Source organism: Dendropsophus ebraccatus, chromosome 2 (assembly GCF_027789765.1).
Source record: "Dendropsophus ebraccatus isolate aDenEbr1 chromosome 2, aDenEbr1.pat, whole genome shotgun sequence".
Taxonomy (NCBI): domain Eukaryota; kingdom Metazoa; phylum Chordata; class Amphibia; order Anura; family Hylidae; genus Dendropsophus; species Dendropsophus ebraccatus.
This window is the reverse complement of record NC_091455.1, coordinates 27,150,096-27,166,639: the sequence shown is the minus strand read 5'-3', so window position 1 is coordinate 27,166,639 and position 16,544 is coordinate 27,150,096. Positions and strand designations below refer to the sequence as shown.

At 41.3% G+C, this 16,544-nt stretch overlaps 1 protein-coding gene across 1 annotated transcript in view; it reads left to right on the top strand.

The window, feature by feature from the left end:
- LOC138783038 (fibrocystin-L-like) overlaps window positions 1–15,880 on the top strand; it is a 218,263-nt gene extending 202,383 nt beyond the window's left edge. The window contains exons 58-66 of the mRNA XM_069957185.1: window positions 1,144–1,311; window positions 1,401–1,558; window positions 3,326–3,455; window positions 6,645–7,001; window positions 8,267–8,418; window positions 8,744–8,893; window positions 11,105–11,261; window positions 13,653–13,965; window positions 15,637–15,880. Coding sequence (XP_069813286.1) covers window positions 1,144–1,311; window positions 1,401–1,558; window positions 3,326–3,455; window positions 6,645–7,001; window positions 8,267–8,418; window positions 8,744–8,893; window positions 11,105–11,261; window positions 13,653–13,951 — 1,571 coding nt within the window. The 3' untranslated portion in view covers window positions 13,952–13,965; window positions 15,637–15,880. The remainder of the gene's footprint in view (window positions 1–1,143; window positions 1,312–1,400; window positions 1,559–3,325; window positions 3,456–6,644; window positions 7,002–8,266; window positions 8,419–8,743; window positions 8,894–11,104; window positions 11,262–13,652; window positions 13,966–15,636) is intronic.
- The last annotated feature ends 664 nt before the right edge of the window (window positions 15,881–16,544 follow it).

Genomic DNA, 16,544 nt, shown 5'->3' with positions numbered 1-16,544 from the left:
AAAAAGCATGATTAGTTTTATAAACAATAACTGACTGTACAGGGAATAAGTAAAGTGCGAGTGCAGAGAGCTATATCTCAATAATTTAAGAAAGATGGCAATAAATATAATACATACGCAAGCATAAGTTAATATAGTACAGCCCTACAGTCAAAGACACCTCACCAAAACCTATTCACTAACCGGTACAAAGTAAACCCATACCAGGTGCGCCTCAAAGGTTTACTTTGTACCTGTTAGTGAATAGGTTTTGGTGAGACTGTAGGGCTGTACTATATTAACTTATGCTTGCGTATGTATTATATTTATTGCCATCTTTCTTAAATTATTGAGATATAGCTCTCTGCACTTGCACTTTACTTATTCCCTGTACAGTCAGTTATTGTTTATAAAACTAATCATGCTTTTTATATTTTTCACCTCCCAAATGTATTTATTTTTGACTACTGTCTAGTGCTAGGCATGTGTGACGAATTAACTATCTAACTAATCATGTCTCCATGTTATGCAGCAGGCACTAGATTTCTGTAGCACCTTACCTATATTTTTACTTCTAACGGGTACCAAGTTCTCTCTCCAAGTTTTTGTTTTTGTTTTGTTATTTTTAATGGGTGTTTTTAATAATGGATTTAGTGTCAAATAAAGAATTATTAACATTATTTATTGTATTCTGCTGTGATTATTATGGGTGGTGAACATTATAGGTGTTAACAGTGAGAGGTTAGTTTGGGGAAAGATCAGAAGCAACATGAGAAAATATTACTTTACTGAAAGAGTAGTAGATGCTTGGAACAAATTTCCAGCAGATGTGGTTGGTAAATCTACAATGACATAATGTAAACCTGCCTGGTGTATACATACAGTATATCTATCCTAAGATAATAGGAGGGGAAATACTAGGCAGACTAGATGCCAGACGTTCTGACTGATCGGGGTTTGAGAGCTCAGACTCTCACCAACTACTAAAATGAGCTGGGAGAACCATGTGGAAATGCACTTCACTCCATGCCTCATGCAAATCTCACTGCAAGAGTTACATAGACTGCACCAAACTGCATCTGATTCATGTTAAATACATATTTCTATAGCTACCTCCTCTTTCTGCACTTCTCCTTAGTATTAGTATGCCTTTACGTTTCTCAGGGGTTATCAAGGATAATACATGTGTATACATGCCGACCTGGGAGAGCTACAAGTGCAGCGGCCTGAACTATGAGATGCTGGTTATTGAGAGTCTGGATCCTGACACAGAGACAAGACGCCTCTCGCCTGTAGCTGTGCTGGCCGATGGTTATCTGGACCTTATCAATGGTATGTGGGATTTAATGTCTGATCATATAGATTTATTTTCTCCTTGTATTTATTCTGATGATTTCACTGTACTCTTCTATATTTTTTAGGGCCCCAGGACCATGGCCGGTGTTCTGGGTATAGCTGTCGCAAGAGGGTCTCCCTGTTTCACGCTGTAGTGGCTACAAACAAGACATATCAGGTTTTTTTTACCAGCACGAGCCCCCAGAAACTGCGACTGAAACTGCTCAACACAAACAACACAAATGTAAGAATCAGCTAGAAGAGGTATCAATACCGCATCATATTTCATAATAAAACCATTCAACACATTAAGGGGTTGGTACAGAGAAAGGCTGTGGCCAGCCAAAATGCAGCATTGAATTTAAGTGAATGTCTGTCAGTATATTACATGAAAGAACCTAATACAACATAAGTGGTTCCTAGAGAGGTTACTTATGTGACATGACCTGTTTAAGACATCATGTGCATGTCTATAATATAAACACCACAGGTGTTTCTGCTCAGAACACCCCTCACCAAAGCCTTGTACTGTAAGAAACACAGTGGTAATGGAGGTGCATACTTAAGTTTTACCACAAGAGGTCACTGTCTGTATATTTATGTATGTTGCACATCCGTAGTAAGCCAAGGGTTATTTTTGTGTTTGTGGTTCTGTACACCAATGAGAGTTGCTGTTCTCTTCTACCTATCTCTACTCTTTTTCTTCTCACACTCTCTTCTCCACCACTCATGGGAGCTGTTACATACACCCTGTAGGGAGTTGTCACATGGGGAGAGGAAATGTAGACACACCTAGTCAGTTCTTTTCTATTTCTCAGTAGACCAAGACACACAGATCAGGAATCCCTGCTGAGCTTAGGCAGGTTCCCTGTCTGGTACAGACCAGCTGTAGTGTACAGACACGTATGGAGAACACAGAGACTTTCTTTGTCGTCAAGATGCAGTGCTAAACACTAAAGAGAGGACAAGTCAGGAATCCTCTCAACCCATGCCCTGAACATCTCTAAAAGTGCAGGACAGTATCCTAAAGCAGAAGAAGTGATGCGAATAGAGCAAAGCAGCCAAAAGCCTAGGTACTCTATCTCGCAGCGCAGGTGACACCGGATAATTTCGGACACTTAGCTCAACTCAGGTAACTAGGACTGGGGCTTGTGTCATGCTGGTAGGACAGGTAACTCGACACTGCAGGAAAAAAGGTGGTTTATAGCAACAAAGGTTGAAACACGGGCACAAGTATTCTTCTTTCAAGTATTCTTCACAAGTATTCTTCTTCTACTTATGTCCCGGCAGAGCACACTACTAAATTGGGTTAAGCCTCTCATGACAAACTCCTCTCCACTCCTCTAAACTCTCTACTCTTCTCAGCACGCAACCAAGTCAGCACTGCTATTCTACTCGATCCCTCAGCAGCTCTCAGCACAGATCTGATGAAAGCAAGTCTGTATCAGTCACATATTATATTATTCACCTGTATCACAGAAGACTTGTCAGTAAAGAGAGTTTATTTATTCTACTGGGACTCAGTGATCATTGTACCAGCACCTACACAGTCCTTGGGTCATCTCCCCCATTTTTGTGAGTGGGGGTACTGACAGTCCAGGTGGGTCACATCTCCACACCGGACAACCCTGATTAGCACCCAAAGGACTCATCACAACCCGGCAGGTCATCGACCATAGGGGAAAAGTATAGCCAGCCACACAATAAAAGCAGGTGTGCCTTCATACCTTTGTGCTGACTTAGCACTGGTGTCACGACAACCTTCCACCGGGCTGAGCTATACTCCACAGACCAACCACCACAGTAATGGAGTCACAGAGTACCATCTAGCAAGTGACCGGTTGCAGCTTCTGCCCAGCAGAGCCCACCACCACACCTGTTATGGGCTGATACTGTTGATTTGCTTGCTTGGCTTTATGTCACACTGAGTACCTGAACCCCCCTACATAAATGCTTGGCTTTCCATTCCACAGCGTCCCATACTTACTTCATTACATTTCTTTTATTGTAGTCTGTCGTCATGGGAATCTACTACTCAAACCCTCAGCGATTAGATGTCTATGTTAATAATGTCTTTGTGAGCCCTAATAATATACAATGGCAGGGGTCAACTTATTCCATGAAGGAACCTACGTATCAGGGTAAGTTAATGATAGGTATGATGAAATGGATGGATGGGTAAAAAAGACCCTATATATCTCAACAAACAACCTAATTCTTGACTATTGACTGGACCTGATTATTGGACTAACCAAATATAATAAAGTCACATACACATCTTTATGACACATGATGTGGGTGGTGTAGTAAGGGTTCAATCTATTTACTGCGCCCACACTATACCTCCAGTCACTTAACTAAACAGTTAACTATGGCACCACCAGTAACAGAGAATCACTGCTTTCCACACAACCTCACCCTTTCTAGGAAGTCTTCAGCATTGTTCCTTATGCACAGTGTCATCCCACATGTAAGGTGCCGTCAGCATTGGAGGCAGGTGCAGCAAAGGTTGCCTTGTTCATAGGTGCCAACTCCCCCCTCCACTCCTGACCTGAACCACTCCCACCACCAGGCACGCCTCCAAGGGATGACACGTAGACGGGGCGGGAGGATACAAACGAGGAACCACCCTGCTGTTCAGCGCTCACTCCACAGATATGTGAACAAATTCTCCATGGTCTCCTTTTATTCTGTTCACAGGTGACTACAAACTCATTGCGGAAACACAATGTAGAGGAGTGGTATACAACATACAACACAGGGAATAAACACTGCTACATATAACATATTGGTGTCCATCCTCTGACCGGAGAACCTGGACTACTACTATCACAAGACCTAGGAAAAGACAGCTAGTAACACATACAAGGACAATAGGCTAAAACATATCAGCCCACAGCTACCAGATATATATATCTAAATTTTCTTACGAATAAAAACTAGTGGGATGGCTAGCAGTTCCACATTACATAAAGACCAGTCCCCTTTCCATGGTGAGTGGTACACAACTTCCAAGACAGAGAAGCACTCTGGTCTCCTCCATTCCCACATGTGTGTTGCCACTGGAGTATCCTTCCTATGTTTCACATTACCCAAGTGCTTACAGACACCTCCTAAACTCCCTAATAGTTTTCCACACATATTCACGTGGACATCCACACTTACATAGGTATATTACCCCTTAGGTCTGACAATTAGCATAGTCCTGCATCTTTGACTTAGTGCCCGTAGCAGCACTTTTAGTGTTTTTCCCTCATTTAGTGAAGAGATATGCTTTGCATCCCCTACACCCCCATAAGCCAATGACTCTTCTGTTCATCCAGCTATCTTCAGGCCTTTGTCTCACATAGTGACTGTACAATAATCTATCCCTCAGACTGCGTCCTTTACAATATGCGATCACCGGTCTGCTTGGGATGATATCCACAAAGTTAGGATCCGCTTTTAAGATATCTCAGTGACGATTAAAAATGTTCACTATGTTTGATGCCTGGGTATCATAGGTAGCAATGATATGTGACACACTGGTAGTTTCTGTATCTGTTCTTGGGTTGAGGAGATCACTTCTATCAAGGGACTGCACATGTTGGTATGCTCCTTTAAAGCGACTCTGTACCCACAATCTGTCCCCCCAAACCACTTGTACCTTTGGATAGCTGCTTTTAATCCAAGACCTGTCCTGGGGTCCGTTCGGCAGGTGATGCAGTTATTGTCCTAAAAACAATTTTTAATCCTACAGCGCTGTGTCTAACGGCCGGGGCTTACATTTGTATATGCATTAGGCATGCACCACCTCTCCTCCCTTCCTCCCCACCCTCCTCAGGATTAGGAATGATCCAGGAACATTTACTGCTGTTTTAGCTTTGCACAGGTGTCTTAACAATCCAGCTCATGTTCATTATGCACAAAGCTGGGGAATAGGAGGCAATCTGCCTGGAGCATTCCTAATAATGAGGAGGGTGGGGAAGAAGGACAGAGAGGTGGTGCCAGCCTAATGCATATACTAATGTAAGCCCCGGCCGTTAGACACAGCGCTGCAAGCTTAAAAGTCGTTTTTAAAACAATAACTGCATCCCCTGCCGAACGGACCCCAGGACAGATCTTGGATTAAAAGCAGCTATCCGAAGGTACAAGTGTTTTGGGGGGGTCAGATTGTGGGTACAGAGTCACTTTAAGTATAAAACCTGCATGAACAGTTTGTCAGCCCACCCACTGCTGGAGTAAAGAGGGTAAGTTCCCAGTAGAGCACAGTGAACACTGGTCGATTCCCGTCCAATAGACATGTAACTTGTGAAAATGTGAATCAAGCTCCAACTGTTGCATTAAAAATTAAGAAAATGTATAAAAAAAAAATATCAGATTAAAAAACATGGATATTCAAGTGTAACAACAACGCATTTAAGAGCCCAAGATGATTAATCATGACTATCATGGCTTTAAGTGTCTCCAAAGTGTAGCCACATGTGATGAATCACTCCTTAAAGTGAATGTACAATTAGGTGCATTGCTTTAAGATTTTTCCATCAATAGACCGGTGCCGTTGCGGGGATGCCAGTGCCCAATTCCTGCGTTAAGGTATTCATAGACTGACACACTATCTGAAGATAGAGAGTGACCCCATTGTGAAGGTAAAGCATCCCTGCAGGATCAGTTCAGTCTAAGGTAAAATAGGAACATGGACATGGCTGGTTTTGGTGAGTTGGTTATGCAGTAAGGTAAGGCCTCAGTTGACCTAACCAGTTAACGCTCACCTTATGATAAGGGTATATAGGGCTCTATAGGCGTTGGCTCCAGAGTGGGACCACTGTTCTTAGAGCAATCACCCCACTTAGCTTCAGGGTGTTTATCTAGGATGCATTAGGGTAAAGAACAGGCTCCTAGACCCCTGTTGGTTTACTCCTTCACCTTTAACCTATGCATTCCTGGCGAGTGTCCCTGGTTTTGGTGGTGGGATAGGTGAGACCTAATTGTTTGCATTTTCATACAGCTGCTAATATTTTAAATAGTCTAATAAAAGGTAAAGATTGTAGTTCTGCAGCTTTCTCCCACTGAAAATAAATGCATTCATAGTCAACCCCAGTCATGACATCAGACTGAGGAAACATCTATTTGTCCATCGTTTAAAGCAGCAGAGACCTGGCTTAGGTGTCTTCTCTGAGTGACAAGTCCTGAACTTTGGTCACTGCCATTACATCCAGAATTACAATAGACATTCCTGGTTTATCCTACTTACTCAAGAAATTACCTCTGTTCTTGCTGGTCAGATACAGCTCTACGAACTCTCTCATTACAAATACTGATTATATAACTGTTGTCACTTCCTCTGATAGGACAATACATGCCTCAGCTCAGCTCATTGGTTTCTGGAGAAAACTACTTTGACAAGGACTATAACATGCTGTACGTCCTGGTCAGAGGATCTACTCCAATTGAAATCCGCACATCTCCTCTGATTGTTGTCTCGTTTAAAATGCCGGCAATGACCGAGGATCAGTTTTATGGGGAAAATCTTGTCAAGAACCTTGCGGCTTTCTTGAAGGTCCCAGCAAGCAAAATTCGTATTACAAAGATAATTAGGGAAGGTTCCAGACGCCGAAAGAGAGCTGCAGGAGGACTATCTGTACAAGTGGAAATCTCCGATCCACCTGTCCAAGAAACATCCAACTCCACTTCTTCTAATACAACAGGTAAGTCGAAGAGTTTTGGAAACACTGTTCAATCCACCACATGGTCATAACAAAGAATGACTTATTATATATTTATCGCTAAGTAAACAAAATGTATTCAATGTCAGAAAATTTTTGAGACTGCATGTGCGCCAATTAGTAGCAATTACAATACTGGTTATAATTATTTTATAATTTATAATTATTCTGTGCCTAAGGTTAAAGTGTTACTGACATTTCCAATAACTTTTGACATCAGGCATCTCAAAAGTTACTGATTGCACCAGGTCGCACTTATAGGGCGGGGGAGGGTGCAGCAGAGTGCTTCAATCTACAACTGTCAATCAAATCTCACTTGTTTGCTCCGTCAGAGTTTATAGAGCAAATGAGTCCGATGTCCCTGCCGACTAGGTAGTGGAGCCCACTGCTGTGCACTCCCTTGCAGCTCTGTGGAGTCAAACCGATGCGATCAATAACTTTTGGAAAGAATGGATGATTTCCTGGGATGCTTATAGAATTAGATAGATTGAAGGGGTATTCCAGGAAAAGAAAATTAATGAAAAATGTGCCATATCCACAGCTCTATTCATTACACAGAAGTTGGGGCTAGATACTGAGATCCGCGGGGGTACTGACCTCACACAATCTCCATAGGATAGGGGGAATGTCCATTTTTAACCCTTCCACTTCAATAGACTAAAAGGCAGACGGTGCAATATTCTAAATGAACTTCCATCACTGATTGTGAGGCCTAGGCATCCCCTTGATCTGTCTGGTGAGGCCAAGCATCAACTCGGTCTGTTGGGTGAGGCTTGAGTAGAAAAAGTTTGAGAAGCCCTGTCATAGACAACCAATGATACAGGCATGAACCCCTTTCTCTGTCCTTTTAACAGAGATTAAAAGATTTTAATACCCACCTATTACCTCTTTCTCTGTCCAATACCATCAGGAGTTCATGTTATTTTGTCTTCTTTATATATATAGGATGAGATTTATCGAACTGGTGTAAAGTAACATTGTCTCAGTTGCCCCTAGCAACCAATCAGATTCCACCTTTCATTCCTCACAGACTCTTTGGTAAAATGAAAGGTGGAATCTTATTGGTTGCTAGGGGCAACTGAGCCAGTTCTACACCAGTTTGATAAATCTCCCCCATAAGAGTTCATATCATTCTAGAAACTCCTGTATGAATTTTGTCATAAAAGCCTTTTCTCATACTCTACGTCTTTCTGTTCCTGATGTATATTGCAGTTTTCTAGTAATTTTTTTTGGTTTTTCTTATTTAGACACCCTGACATTTACGGATTTCCAGACTATAAGCCAAAACCTGGCATCTGCCGCCATTAATGGAAGTCTCAGCTCTCAGTTGAACGTCACTGTGTCATCGCTGTCTGTTTCTGAACCAGTCCCATCTCCTAGTGATTCTGCCTGGAGTCAGGTACTTACTCCCTGCTCCTATTCTGTTATCAGAACGTTCCATACAGGTGGCAATATCTACAGAAGTGTATAGAAATTGCCATAAACACAATTTTTTAATGTACAACCATGGAAGCTTTACAATATAATATGCAAGGATCCCTGAAGGGCTAAAGGAGCCCCCTTCTTAGCTGCTTCCCTAGAGTAAATATCTGAATTGAAGAAAAGTGTACAAAGCTGTTCCAGAAATGTTTGCTGTAAAGATTGAATAAATTAAGTACCATACTACCATACTACTTTAAAAGTACCACAAGACACAATGACATAAGTTATATGATGTCTTCCAGGTGGCAGTTTCTGATGTAAACAGGACCCAGCCATCTACTGGAAGTTATCTAGCTACTGTATCTGCACTCAAAGTGGTCAGGGAACCTGTGGCTGGACTTCCCGGAGAAAGGCTTTCCCAGCAGCCATCTGTAATGGCAGCAGATTCTGATGTAAGTACTGTGCAGATATTCATGCATTATACGCACAAATACAAATGCTTTTCTATCTGTTTCACACAATTTAACTATAAGCATGCATACTCATCCAAGCGGGCATCATTAATGGCAAGAGGGGGAAAAGTCCACTTACAGTCCCTTCTAAAAATGACCTCTCATCTGAGACTGTATTTTCCGCCATATAAGGCGACTGGGCGTACAAGACAACCCCTGACTTAATTGATTTAACTCACCTGGAGCCCCTTCCCGGCATCGGCGCGGCTCCCGTACCGTTCCCGGTGCAGGCAGTGTGACATACACTGCCTGAGCCGGAGATCCCCCGACCTCTCCCGGGCAGAGGAGCGTCTCATCGGAGAGCCTCGGAGATGCTCGGCTGCTGGGAGAGCTTCGGGAGAATGAAAGAGGTTTTGGGAACTTTCGGCACCTCTCTCATTCTCCCGAAGGTCTTCCAGCAGCCGAGCGTCTCCGAGCCTCTCCGATGAGACGCTCGGCTGCCCGGGAGAGGTTTGGGGATCTCCGTTTCAGGCAGTTTATGTCACACTGCCTGCACCGTGAACGGTAGGTACGGGAGGCGAGCCAATGCCGGCAACGGGCCCCAGATGAGTTACCTGTTTGTTTGTTTTTATAGTGGTTGCCCCATATGGGGATGTGGCCATATTTGAGCTCCTCCACCGCAGTTAGGGGGAAGAGCAGTAAGAAAACCAGCAAACATATTGAATATGTTCTATATTACCGTATTTTACGGGGTCGGATGGGGTGACCATACGACTCCGTAAAATACGGTAATATAGAACATATTCAATATGTTTGGTGGTTTTCTTACGGCTCTTTCCCCTAACTGCAGATATTGGGAAAAAGAAGAATCACACACACGTTAGATTATTGATGTTTACTATCTAATATATACTAAAAGCCTTACTGATAACAACTGTTCAGATTTCACCTTTCATTCTATGAAAATGAGCATCAGAACAATGGTATATGCCTTGTAGCACTACCATAATAATGATTGACGATAGGCACTCGCTTGCATAACCCATTCAATTGTTACCAAAAAGCAAAAAACATGGGCACTACTAGATATGTCTGTAACACGTATGCATCCTTCACACACACTCTGGAGGCAAAGCTGAAAGGGGTGCTCAGCTTACAGCAAGCAGATAATATCAAACTTTTCAAAGATGAGAGTAGCGGCACTCACCAATTTCAGAAAATGGATGTGTTTATTCGGACATCATTGATCATGAGCTCATTCTGTGGAACGCCCCATTTGATTCTGCTTATGTCCGAATAAACACATCCATTTTCTGAAGTTGGTGAGTGCTGCTGCTTTCATCTTTGAAGAGTTTGATATCACATGTACAATGTTCTACCAATTGTGTGTCCGGGCTGCATGCATCCTAGATCATTTGTGTGACCTATTAACTTCATCCACAATCCCATTTACATGAACATGTGTTGGCAACTAACAATGAGTTTATAAGCTGCATCAGCTGACAAACGAGAGATTTTTTGTTTGTTGGCTATCACTGGCCCTGTTATGCTACGTTTACAAGGAACCATAATTTGCCCGATCTTACGATTAACGATGTCGGAGTAACGATTTTTTTTCATAACGATCAGCGTTTAGACGGTATGCTATATCGTACAGAAAATTCGTTTTGCGATCGCTTAAGCCTATCTCACACATTGGTTAAAATGGGCGAACGACTGTTCACACAGAACGATCTGCGAATTTTTTGCGAACGATCAACGACGATTTGAGAAGTTGTTGAAAGATCAAAATGAACGATTTCTCGCTCGTCGTTTGATCGTTCGCATCGTTTACACATACGAATATCATTCGAATTCGCACGATAATCGTTCCATGTAAACGCAGCATAAAGGGCTTCTATCTGTGATCTTTATTAAAAGGAATAAAAAGTTTTGTGTTTTCCAAGAAAAACTGTTTCCCTCAAAGAGGTATAAAGCAGCAAGAAAGAAATATTACTACATAATATAGCCACAAGATGGTGTTGAGAGGTTTGGTGCTGTTTCTGAAAGAAAGCAGACATCTTTTCTCTTTTCAAACAACCACTTGTTATGGAAAGCAGTATGTTTAGATGGCACCAATCTCCTACATATATGGCATACATGTGTGGATAATGTGTATGATTTGTTTTATATATTGCTGATTTCAATGTACTCTTTCGCTTTCATTTCTAGGGGAACTGTGTCTCTGTAAGTGCAAGTGCGATGACACTGACAGCCACCCTGAAATACTCTAATGGCACCATAGAGAACGATGGACTAGGTGGAAATGTGACCATCTCATTTGACAGCTGTTGGGCTAACTACACCGACCTTGTTCTTGAGCTGCCAGGTACAAACTAAGTCACTTTATGACATTTTATCTTGGTGGATTAGAGCAGGTTCTAAAGATTTTTTCATGTGGGAAACCCCTTTAACCCCTTGCCTCCGCAGCCTGTTTTGGCCTTAATGCCCAGGGCCTATTTTTTTAATCTGACCTGTCTCTCTTAGTAGTGATACGTAGTGATAACTCTGCGGTGCTTTTAATTATTGTGGTTATTCTGAGACAGTTTTTTTTGTGACATATTCCTTTGGTTGATACACTTGGTTGATTACTTTTGTAAAAAACACAACATTTGCGCAAAAACTTGAAAAAATTCACATTTCGTTATATTCAAAATTATCTTGTTGTAAGAAAGATAGTGATGCCACATAAACTAGTTATTACTGCAACATCTACAACATGTCTACTTAATGGTGACGTCATTTGGTGAACGTCCTTTTACTTGTTAGGATGGTAGAAGGCTTCAAAATTTTGCAGCGATTTTTCAAATTTTCAAGAAATTTTCAAATTCTCATTTTATTAGGGACCAGTTCAGTTCTGAAGTGGATTTCTGGGACCTGTATGTTAGTTACTCCCTTAAATCCCTCCACTGTAAAAACTGCACCCCTCAAAGCATTCAAAGTAACATTTCATAAGTTTATTAACCCTTTAGGTGTTTTGTAGAAATTACAAATTTTCATTTTTTTTTGGGCAGATATTCCATTTTAATCCATTTTTTTCCTCTAACACAGCAAATGCTAACTGAGAAATGGAACTTTATCCCGCTTATTCCAATGTTTCTAGAAATCCCCCATATGTGGCCGCAGTGCGTCACCTGATTCAACCACAGGCCTCAGAAATGACAGAGACCTGGGGAATTTTGGGGACTTTTTTTATTTCAGTTTTTTTTAGCCATTATACCATGTCACAGAGGCCTTGCGGTGCCAAAATATTTGTGTAAGACAAGTTGATGTTTCCATCTGTACCATTCTGGGAGACGTGACACCCTGATCATTTTTATTTAATTTTTTATGAGGTGGTATAAATAAAAAACACAATTTAGCAGCTGTTTTTCACACTTTTGTTGTACGCTGTTTGCTATACGGTACACATGACATGTTACTGTTATTCGTCAGGTCGGTACGATTACAGTGATATTAATGTTATATAACTTTTGTTATAGTTTATGTCATTTATAATATAACTACTGTCTTGCATATTGTAAGAGCAGCAATATTTTTATTTGTTCGCCAATGGAGTTATGTAAGGTTTTTTTTTTTTTTTTTGCGGCATAAGCTGACATGTACCTTTTGGGTACATGTGACATTTTGATAACTTTTTTCTATTTTTTTAGGGGGCAGAATTAAGATAAAAATGTAATTTTGGCTAATTTTTTTTTTTATGGCATTAATTGGACGGGATAATTTATGTAATGGGTTAATAGACGGGGTCATTACGGACACAGCAAAACCAAATATGTGTATTTTATTTATTCATTTATATGGGGATCATTTATAAAGGGGGATGGGGAATGTGTATATTTATTTATTTAATTTATTTATGTATGTATTTGTGTGTTTTTTTTCCACTTTAACTTCTGCAGGTGTATATAATACATTAAGACACATGATAAGTACTGTAATGTATTATAGAATGAATGAGCTGTCAGCACACTGACAGCTTATTCCCACAATCAGACCCCTGCCTGCAGTGCAGGGGCCTGATCGGTATATACCACAGCAGCCCAGACGCATTAAGCAGCATCTGAGTTGCTATGGTAACCCCCGGAAGCTGTGTGTTCGCTCGCGTGGCTTCGGGGGGGGGGTTGAAGAGGGGTCAGAGGGAGCAGATCTCCCTCCGAATATCCCATGGACGCTGCGGTCCAATAGACCGCGGCGCCTATGGGCTTAAATGCTGCGTGAGACAGCTTCCTCCTGCTACCCGATTGCCGCTAGAGACAGCGGGGGGATGCAGGGAAAGGGGAAAGCATGACATTCCGGGAATGTCATGTTGCAGGAACTACTTGCTTAACCCTTTGCGGCAAGGAGTTAAAGTGTACCTGTCCTGTCGAGAAGCTAGTTGACCCGATCAGCATGAACTCCATAACATTAAAATTGTAGTGGGGTGTGTTGATGGGTATTTTGCGCTTTTTTTTTTTTTGCTCTTCTTTGATTTAGACACTCTGTGGCCTGATTTATTTAGGCAGTCTGGTCTAGGTCTAATTTACCATATGTGCCGTCTAATATGGCCCTTAGATCTTCACTGACCATTAGAACAATGGGGCTCTGATGATGTGCTCCTTTGGCACTGACATGCTTATAAAGTGTTTTCAGACTTTTCATTTTATTTTTTGAGGGGGCAATATTAGCAAAATTTGACAGAAAAAAAGTAATAATGTTATATTGTCCCATTTTATTGTAGGCAATGGATACATGCTTGAATTTGTGCTAAATAATGTCAATGTACAGACCAGATCATTTGATGCCAGAGCCTCTGTCACCACCTCTGCTCCCAGCACCACTCTCACCAATACCTCCAGCACCACTTCCACCAATACCTCCAGCACCACCCCCGCTACCACTTCCAGCACCAAAACTTCATCTACTACTTCTAGTTATCAAGATCCAAACGCTGCTGTCATCATATTCAGTCCATTCCAGGCATTGCTAACATTGGCTGTCACCTTGATTACTGTGACTCTATTAATGGAGACATCATAAAGACTAAACCAAAGGTGAGATGTAGTTTTATCTATTTTGTGAGCAGCAATATATAATAAATACTAGAAGGTGTCAGACAGTAAATACATTTGACTGGTTGGAAAAGCTTGGTGGGTAACAACAAATATGAACAATCTAAAAGGCCCTGTCCCCAAGCTTTTATTAGATGCTTTAGTAGCATAATATACAGCATAACTAAGGCGATTTATCATCCAGAAGTCTAATAAAGTTAGATACTGGCCCTTGTGGGAAAATTAAAGGGGTTATGCAGGATTTTAAAAAACAAAAACAAAAATATGGCTGCATTCTTCCAGGAACAACAGCACTCTTGTCAGTTTGGGTATGGTTTTGCAGCTCAATTCCATTGAAATAAATAGATCAGAGCTGTAATACCACACAAAAACCCAGCAAGGCCTTATTAAACCAAGCCATTATCGGCCGTATTTGACTGTTTGATCTCTTGGTGTAATAGCTACTGTCAAAGGGCAACAATCAGCCGACATGCACGATGTTGGCTGATTGTCTGTCAACATGTTGGAAAAATCTTCAACAATAACGATGGTTGTCGTTGTTCCGTGTAATAGGACCGATTGCTGCAGACTGCTGCTATCACCTGTGGGGAGACCCTCCCGCAGCTCCATTCCTATTGTCATGCCCAGGGTGGGATATTATTTAATGTTATATATAAATTCAAAAATAAAACACATACTCGCCTGCTCTCAATTCCATGCCCGTTCCATTCAGATAATAGTGGCCCAGCTCAGCCAATTACTAGTTGCAGTTGTGACACACAAAAAAAGATCGGCGGAAGATTCTATATATTTTTTTTTTCCCTCCCACTGTAAGCCCTAAGCTCTAAGAAATAGTTCTCCAGACAACCACTTTTAACATATAGGTCCAAGTTAAAAGGGTATTCCAGCAAGGACTTCTTTTTTTTGTAATGCTCAGGGACAGGGTGGGTGAAAGAAATAAAGTCTACTTACCTCCCTGGCTCCTGCACTGGCACCCGCATTCCGTTTCTCAAGTCCCTGATGTGCAGCCACTTCCTGTCTTGAGGTGTGACATAGCAGGCCCACTTAGCCATTCAGTGACAGAGGCGGGACACCGCTACAACACGTCTCAAGACCAGGAAGCAGCAGCACACTGGGGATTTAAGGGGCAGAATGCGGGCACCAGTGCGAGAGCCATAAGTGGACATTGTTTATTTCACCCACCCCCTCCAAAAAATATTAGACATTTCCAAGGTAATTGTTGTGTATGCATTTTTTAATAGCTGCTATACTAGACACAACCCATGTTGTGATGCTGTTTCTACACAGAAAGATTATCTGACAAAGATTTGAAGTCAAAGCCAGAAACCGATATAGAAAAGCCTGAGATTTCTTTTCTTTTCAAATCCATTCCTGGCTTTGGCTTCAAATCTTTGGCAGATAATCTGTCAGATCTGTGTAAATGGACACTTACAGAACAGCCATGTGCATTCATAGAAGTCCTTTTAAGAGCAGCATCAGGAGTGGATGGTAGAGAGGAGCAAAGGACCTGTAGTAGCTTCTCCCTCCCCATCTATGTCCCAGGTCATATATATCATTGCTCCTCCTGTTATACATGGCTCTATGACATGCTGGTTGGGCAGTATTCATAAAGCAGTATCTGAAATATTAATCTGCATCTTTCTTTTTTTACAGATAACATTCCTAGAAGACTGGATTTTGTGGTCAATGATGTCATTTTGAATATTTTACCTCTTTAGTAGTATGTTATCTGTGTGCTGTTATGGAATCAGTGTAAATTTTCTCTGTAATCTATTACCTATGATTTAGCTTTTAGTATACAATCATCTTCTTTGGAATGTTGATGGGACCCTGTAGGATCGGGCCTTGGAATCATTCTGTAAAATGTTTTAAAAAACTGCATCAATAAATTTCTATCTTCTGAGCATTAAAATAAATGACATGGTTATATTTGTCCATCCACTTCTAGAACTGTCCAACTACCAGGATTTACCTTGTTAGATGCATTACAGTAAATAAGGTAATTTACAAGGTAAAACAAGGTGTCCTACTTATAGATGTAGCAGAAGTCACATGATGGCTATGTTCACACAACGTTTATTCAGCTCAGTTTAAAATGATGTCAGTTATTTTGAGCCTGAAATAACGGACGTCATTTAGCAGCCTGGCCTCCCCTTAGTGCAATGACTGGTGTTTGTACATTATTCTAATTTGGAGTTACTGATTGGCCTTTGGATGCGGCTTAATTGAAAAGTCCATTGAATTAAATAGTAAAAACGAAGAAAGAACGGTGAAAAAAGAAAAACTGAGCGTGAACAACTAATAAAAACGTCCGCTGTTTGCAAAAGACGTCCGAAAATAATTATTATGTTCATTATTTTTACTCCCGCTGCAAAAACGTCCGTTATTCAATACATTGTGTGCATTGGACGTCTGTCTTCCAATTGACTTTAATGCATTGCCATTGCAGTCAGTTAAATCTCGGCAAAAACAGAGTTTTTTTTTAACCCCTTCACGTCAGCCATCTGTATATATACGTTCCTATTGCACATGCCCCGTGCAGTAGGAATGTACATATACGT